Here is a 7,755-nt window from a genome sequence, read left to right as displayed (position 1 = left end):
ACCTGGCTTCCCCAGACCTCCTTAGATCCCAGAAAAGGAGGAAAGGCGTTCTCTTTTCCTTTTCTTTTCAGACTAGCATTTCAGGATTTTATAAGATTCTGTCCTAAGCCCTCTTTCATTTTCTCTTTCCTTCTTCGTGCTGCTATCCCTGGATCTCCTTTCTCTCTCCCTCCCACCCTCATATCATGTGTGCCTCTGTCTGTATCTCTTTCCCCACCCTTAAACGGAAATCCAGACCTCCTTTCACAGGCAGTCTAGAGGCTCCCTTTCCCCCTCAGGTCCGGACACTGAGTGTCCTGGACTTCAGATCGCATATCTTCTGTGACTGAGTTCATGTTCCCATCTGCCTCAACCTAAAGCGAGGCCTCCAGAGCCTTCTGGGCAGTAGCTTTGAGTCCCTGGGGAAGGGGCATCCAGTTCACTTCTCCGGACCCCGGAGAAGCTTATATTACAGTACATCCGGGACAGGAGGGGCACCTGGGATGAACTGGGGTGCTAGCACCTAGGACCCCAAACCAGGAGTTCCTAGGAATACCGGTCAATCCCGATTTCCCAGCCTCTTCTTACTCAGACGCATTCCCGGGTTCTCCTTTGAGGCCGGGAGCGGCCTCCCAGCCCCACCCCCAACTCCCCTTCCCCCCACGAGATGGACACTTTATAGGGAGAGCTTTTTATTCTCTCGTTAAACCTGCCGAAGCGCAGGAGACAGTGAGCCAGGGAGGGAGAGAAGGCGACGGAGGTGGGGCCCGGCTCCTCGTCCCCTGTCCTTCTTGTCCCACCCACCCCTCCTCTCCCCGCCCCCCGACGTGGAACTGGGTCTCTCCAAACTGGAAAGCAGCGAGAGGACACCGCCTCCCTTTTCTCGCGTGTTGTTTTCAAATGCAATGAGAGAGCGAGAGAGAGCGAGCGAGAGAGCGAGCGAGGGGGGGGAGAGAGAGAGAGAGAGAGGGAGAGAGAGAGAGAGAGAGAGAGAGAGAGAGAGAGAGCGAGCGAGAGAGAGTGAGAGAGAGAGAGCGAGGGGGGGGGAGAGAGAGAGAGAGAGAGAGAGAGAGAGAGAGAGGGAGAGAGAGAGAGAGAGAGAGAGAGAGAGCGAGCGAGAGAGAGTGAGAGAGAGAGAGCGAGCGAGGGGGGGGAGAGAGAGAGAGAGAGAGAGAGCGAGAGAGAGAGAGGGAGAGAGAGAGAGAGAGAGAAGCGGGGGTGAAGTATTTTTGCAATCGCTGCCCCGAGGATTTTATTAGCCTCTCTCCCCGGGCTGCAGCCAATCAGCGCGCGTGCCCAGGCCCCTGCGTTCCTGCGTCAGGACGGCCGTGCTGAGCGAATGCAGGCGCCGTGCGAGCTGGGAGCGATTTAAAACGCTTTGGATTGCCCGGGCCTGGGTGGGGAGAGTGAGCTGGGTGCCCCCGATTTTCCCCACCCCCAGCACCCCATGAACCGATCTTCAGCCCCATGGAGCCTGGCAATTATGCCACCTTGGACGGGGCCAAGGATATCGAAGGCTTGCTGGGAGCAGGAGGGGGTCGGAATCTAGCCGCCCACTCCCCATTGACCAGCCACCCGGCGGCACCTACGCTGATGCCCGCTGTCAACTATGCCCCCTTGGATCTGCCAGGCTCTGTGGAACCGCCAAAGCAGTGCCACCCGTGCCCTGGGGTGCCCCAGGGGGCGTCCCCCGCTCCCGTACCTTATGGCTACTTTGGAGGCGGGTACTACTCCTGCCGAGTGTCCCGGAGCTCGCTGAAACCCTGTGCCCAGGCGGCCACCCTGACCGCCTACCCTGCGGAGACTCCTGCGGCCGGGGAGGAGTACCCCAGCCGCCCCACCGAGTTTGCCTTCTATCCGGGGTACCCGGGACCCTACCAGCCTATGGCCAGTTACCTGGATGTGTCGGTGGTGCAGACCCTGGGCGCCCCCGGGGAGCCTCGCCATGACTCCCTGCTGCCCATGGACAGTTACCAGCCCTGGGCCCTCGCCGGCGGCTGGAACAGCCAGATGTGTTGCCAGGGAGAACAGAACCCACCGGGTCCCTTCTGGAAGGCAGCATTCGCAGGTAACCTCCACTACCCCGGGTTCCCTTGGTTCTGAGCCTGTGGTTGTGGGCCTGTTGGCACTTGCCTGGGAGGAGGAGAGGTGAGACTTGGGACTGGCGAGGAGGTGTTTGGTGCTCCTCGGTTGGTTATTAGAACTCTGAAGGAGGGTCTAGGCAGCTGCAGGGCCTGGGTGGAGGCCCCAGAGGGTCAGTGTCAGGAGCCTAAGCCAGGAGCTATCCGAAGCCTGAGGGCCACCAGCCCCGTCACTTCCCCAGGAGGCCCCGAGACCAGCCTTTCCATATGTCGAAGAGCCTTGGGTCTCTTTGCTGTTGGGCGGGTGTCAAGGTGTCCCTACCCAGCACAATCCCAGTCTAATTCTACATAAAAGCTAAATAACTCTCAATTCAATGATTGGGCGTGGGTGTGAGCGTGGAAAGGAAAATATTGGATTCTGTAGAGAATACAACCCCTCACTTTCTCTTAGATAAAGTTTTCTATTTCCAAGGGAAAATGTAGGTTTCCTGCAGCCATGACTTAGGTGTGTGCATTTGCGTGTGTGCGTGTATGTGTGTGTGTTTGGGGGTGGGGGGAATGGGAGCAGAAACGTGTTTCCTGTACAGAATTTGCCTGTAGAATCTATAAGAATGGCCAAGAGTCTGAAACTGCATGTGAGGGTGGACGTATGTGATCCTAGGCAAAGAGCTGGCAGTGTGTGGTGGGTGTTTGCAGACTCGTGGGTGTGAGAGCAGTGGTGGGTGATCGTGGCATGCAGAAGCCCAGACTGAGCGGTGATGAGAGAACCAGCCGGAAGGAAGCCGGGGTGTCCCCTATACTTTGGGAGAGCGAGAGAGCACGTGCGCCTGTAGGGTGACCTGGGTGAGGAATGACTTAGCCTCGGGGCTTGCAGGGCCTGGGTCTGCGCTTGGGCTTGCGCAGGGCGGGGGTCTAAGCGTGCCTTTTTCTCCCCCCCTTTCCCGCCGCGCAGACGCTAGCGCGCAGCACCCTCCTGATGGCTGCGCCTTCCGCCGCGGCCGTAAGAAGCGAATTCCCTACAGCAAGGGGCAGTTGCGCGAGCTGGAGCGCGAGTACGCGGCTAACAAGTTCATCACCAAGGACAAGAGGCGCAAGATTTCGGCGGCCACTAGCCTTTCGGAGCGCCAGATTACTATCTGGTTTCAGAACCGCCGGGTCAAGGAGAAGAAGGTTCTCGCCAAGGTCAAGACCAGCTCTACACCGTGAGGGATCTTCCTGGCTGGGTGGTGGGCAGGGGAGACCAGGAGCCTGCCAGGGCCCGGATGGGGCCGAGGACTCTGCTGAGGGTCCCCCAAAGACGACACCCTTCCCAGGCCACTGGCTCCTGGACCGTTCCTCAGGGGTGGCCTTGGTGCCCCCTTTGTGCCCGGAGAGCAGTGAAGCCCGGGGGTACAGCCCACTCCGCCAGGGTTCCCAAAGAACCTGTTCTAGTCCTAATCATTCATCCGGACAGTGGTGATAATCACGATAACCAGTCCTAGTAGCCATGATAATTAGTCTCATGTTTTCTATCTAGAGCTCTTAGAGCACTTTAGAAACCGCTTTCATAAATTGAGCTGATTACGAATAAACTTGGAAGGAGATCCCTTTGCGGGGCAGCTTCCTTTCACAGCCCCTTCCGTTCACACCACTCCCTCTTGCAGCGACAGCAGGAAGACCGGGAGGGGAGAAAAGGCAGTTTCACCGGTGTGACTGTGATGCCCACTTAGCATTTTTCTAAAATGACAGCTGGGCAGGATGGACAATGCTCGAGGGTCTCTCCGTCCCTGCCCGCCCCCTACGTTCCACCCGCTGGTCTCGGAAGGCCCCATCTCTAACTCATAAATTTTGCAGGTGTGTGAAAACGAAGCCAGAGGGCTGTCCTCGTCCATCCTCTTTCCTTTCACAGAGAAGGAGTTTGAGAAAGTGTCTGGATGATTCGCCATTCCACATTTCCTTTTCGAAACTCTCTAATTCTTCCCTTAACGTTCCTGACGGTTCTGGGAGCAGCAGGTCATGGTTTGTTGGGCATTTGGGTGCCGCCTGTAATAGATACTTGTGGTCATGTAGATGCGGCCCCTCCCAGGTGCAAACAGTGGTTACAGAACGAGAGAGTAGAAGTCCTGTCCTACCCTACCCTGGGGCGTCCCTAACACGCTGGTGCGGCCCAGCAGGAGAGGAAACCAGAAAATGGCCCATCACCGCCCATTTTCTCCTCTGTTTGCCTCCTGGTGACCCCAGAGGAGCTGGGGGGCCTCAGGCCTGGGAGATGCGGAGGCCCTTCTGCCGGTGAAAGAGCAGCGGGCGGCAGAAGCGGCAAAGACCCAGGCTGGGAGAGGCAGGGAACCGCAGGCGGCCCATGCTGCTGTGGCCTCAGACTTCGTCTCCTTTTCACTCTGCGCTGGTGCAGTCCACGTACCCACATAATCCCGGGCGGGTGCAGGGCGGGGTGGCGCCAACTCTGTTTTCCCAGTGCACGCAGAGACCCACGGTGCGGAATTCCGGAAACCTGGGGCACATCGGCTGTTTGTAGCACGGGAGCCCCGAGAGGGACACGCGGTCTCTGCCTCCGTGCTGGTTCCCTGGTGTAGTGTATCTGGGCCCGGTGCCCGGTGGCACGGGCCGTCTGGGCCGCGCAGCAAAGCCAGCGGGTTTGAGTTGGGCCTTCCTGCAGCCTGGGTGGGGACGGGACGGCTCTCCGCACACGCGCTCCCTGCGGCCAAGCGCACAGGCCCCAAGTGCGGACAACCTGCCCGAGCGAAGTTCCGAGCAGCGGGCGGGCGGCAGGCAGCGGGGGCGGCCGCGGCCACCGTCTCCAGGGCCTTTCCGTCTCGGAGCCGGCTCGTTCTCCAAGAAACCCCGGGGTGGCCGCCGCAGCCAAGGGATTCCGGTGTTTACGGCCCGCGCTCGGGTGGGATTCCAGCCCTGGCTCTCTCCCGGGAAAGAACGAGGTGGGAAGCGAACGAGACTCTTCTAGATCGATTCACCAGGGAGGAGCCCCGGACTGCGGTCAAGGCCGAGGGCGGCCGGTCGCGCGCCCTCCCTGGATCTGAGTGTGTGTGCGTTGAGGGGAGCAGGGAAGGATGAGACCGATTTTGTGATTTTAAAAATCCTTCCGAGCCCTGTTGTCCAGGTTAAGCTCCTGGGTTTCGCGCCCTGCTCGGGGGAGGTCACCTTCTGCCTTCCACTTTCTCCTTCGGCGAAGCCCCATGCGGGTAGCTCTTCATGTCGCACGTTCTTGCTCTGCCTGTAAACCCCAATCCGACCAGCGATAACGCGAGCAAACCCCTCCCTCGCCAAACTCAGAGGTGGCGAGACTTCAGCGCGGATGAGCTTGTTGGGGAGCGCGCGAGAGGCACGAGGGGCGGGGGCCACACGCGCGCTGGGCGAAAGGCCACAGAGGGACTGCCGCCTCCATCAGCGCAGATGGCCCAGGTAGAGGCCCGTGGGGGTCGGGGCCCTCACTCCTCCCCACTGCTATCAGGGACTTAGAGTTTTGGGGCTCGAAATAACTTCAGAGCAAACAAAAGGTTTGGGGTCTTAGAGATTTATTCCGCTACCAGTGTAAGATGATTAAAAAGACAAGGGCGCCCCCTTCCGGCAAAGGCTCGCCACTTCAGGGGACCCGCCGGCCGCGTAGGCTTTAATCCTCTACCGAGCTTCGGGCTTCCAGCCTTCTGGGTCCTCGCGCCTGCAGGGTTGGGGGGCTTTGGACTCCGCGTGATGGGGCGCCAGGACCCGGAGTCGCCTGGAATTCAGTCAGGGCATTGGCAGATGGATTGGTTCAGCCTCCGAGACATCCAGGAGGAAAGCCAGGAGGGCGGCACGAGCAATCTGGAACGAAAGAAAAACAGGGCGGTCAGGGCTCTGGGAGCAAGGCCGCGGCGCCATCTGTCCTCGGTCCATGTCTTCGTTCCACGGGAGTAATATATTTATCTTCCTCGTCATAACGACCCGCAGTGGACAACTCCCCTCACCCCCACCACTTTTTTTCCTTTTCCCCTGATTTTCTTGTGTGGAACCTGTGCAAAAAAAAAAAAAAAAAATAATAATAATAATAATTTCGTTTTGTATTAAACTTTCATGAAAATCCCTTTCCAAACACCGATTTTACTCCCGAGGTAAGTTACACCACCCGCTCCAGACCGATCACTTTGAAATCTCTCACTTACTTGTGTCTAAATTACGGCAAGACTCACACATCTACATTGACTTGCCTGCAGTTATTTGCTTCTAAATAGGGGCTATTTTAAGCTAGCGGAGAGAGTGTTTTGCTAAAATTATTCAGGCAAACGAGTGAACACAACGTTCACAAATAGGTGGATTCAGACAACATTCTCACGGGCGAATAAACATAGAGGCACACACCTGTACTCCGGAAAATAAGTGGGCGCCCTTCCCCCAACGAGTGATCTTACTCTGAGCCGCGCTCCCCACCCTGCCCGTCCCTCCCAGCCACCACCCCCACCCCGCCGCGGAGTCTCAGCAAGCAACGAAACAGGATCGGAGGGTGACAGGGTCAGGGCCACCCGCACTCCAGGACCCAAATCTCTTCTAACTCCAAAGCAGGTGGATTTAGTTAGGCCTCCAGAGGCCTAATAAGGGGGTAGTGCGTAGACGCGACCTCCGGTAGCTCTTTTTGAATCTAGGTTCTGGCAGCTGCAAAACGGAGAGCGAACCCGGAGCTCCATCTCTCGGGTCTTTTACTCCTGCTGGCAAACGCTTCCGGCCGCCCCGGACCCCGAGAGGCCCTGGCAGGCCGAGAATCTGCCCCGCCTCTCTTCCACCCGCCGTCCCTCCTCGGAGTAGTTCCAGGGCCGGAAGCTGCCCTTGCAGCAGGAAACCCCCAGCACCCCCCCCACCCCCCCCCACCCCCCGTTCTCGGGAGTGGCGCCGGCTCCCCTCCCCCACCCCGGAGCAAACTTACCTCCCGCCTCCAGCTCCTCTCCTCCCCTTCATTAAAGCTTTATTCACGGCCCTAAGTGCTGCACTTTAATTAGGTTTCCTTCAGGGGAAACTCCTGTGCCTCACCCCCCGTGCTATCTAATAGAAACCCCAGAGCCACAATCGCGAATTAAATAGATGAACTCGTTACATAAACTTGGAATAAAGCGCAGAGGAGACTGCTGCGGAGGGGGCGAGAGGAGGAGGTTTCGTGATTTTTGAAAGAAATTTATACCATATTCTCACCCAGCTGAGCAATCCGTCTCCGAGAAAGAGAGGAGGAGCCCCGGAGCGGCCTTGGGCCTCTTCCCGGGAGCGGGACAGCCTCTCCCCGCAGGCTGCGCTCTGGACCTGGGGGGAGATTTCGCACATCCAGCGGGGAAGCGGTACCGGCCTTCCTTCCTCCCCGTTACCAGTCAGTTCTGTATAGAGAGGGGGTGTGCGGAAGAGGGGAACGGAGTCTCCGGTAGGAGGAGATGAGAAGGAGAGAAGTACGTTATGACCCTCTTCCCTCCCCTAAATTGCCCCCCAAATGGGAGGGGGACAGGGGGCAGCAAAAGGGTTCAATCACCCGCAGAATAATGGGGAGGGCAAGGCAGCAAATGCTGGCGCCCAGCCTGGGGGACTTTGCCATTGAACTTGAAGTTGCAGGCTGTTGGTCTCCACCACCCCGCCCCCACCCTCCTAAACGCTTTATGGGGAGAGGGAGGAAGGTGAAGGGAAGAGGGGACATCTGTGGCCTTGGAAAGAAGGGAGGAGGCCCGACGGCGGG

General features: G+C 58.4%; 1 protein-coding gene across 1 annotated transcript; it reads left to right on the top strand.

The window, feature by feature from the left end:
- Positions 1–1,446: 1,446 nt before the first annotated feature.
- HOXB13 (homeobox B13) lies at positions 1,447–3,266 on the top strand. Its single transcript, XM_063108877.1, has 2 exons — positions 1,447–2,047; positions 3,013–3,266. The coding sequence occupies exons 1-2, from the start codon at positions 1,447–1,449 to the stop codon at positions 3,264–3,266; spliced, it is 855 nt and encodes a 284-aa protein (XP_062964947.1).
- The last annotated feature ends 4,489 nt before the right edge of the window (positions 3,267–7,755 follow it).

The sequence above is a fragment of the Cynocephalus volans genome, chromosome 10 (assembly GCF_027409185.1).
Source record: "Cynocephalus volans isolate mCynVol1 chromosome 10, mCynVol1.pri, whole genome shotgun sequence".
Lineage (NCBI taxonomy): Eukaryota > Metazoa > Chordata > Mammalia > Dermoptera > Cynocephalidae > Cynocephalus > Cynocephalus volans.
Note: the sequence above shows the minus strand (reverse complement) of the source record. Positions and strands in the feature narration are given on the sequence as shown.

Bases quoted from the DNA above. Each gene is read 5' to 3' on its own strand.
- HOXB13 (XM_063108877.1), top strand. From the start codon at position 1,447: ATGGAGCCTGGCAATTATGCCACCTTGGACGGGGCCAAGGATATCGAA. The intron at 2,048-3,012 runs GTAACCTCCACT...CCCGCCGCGCAG, and splicing joins CTGGAAGGCAGCATTCGCAG to ACGCTAGCGCGCAGCACCCT.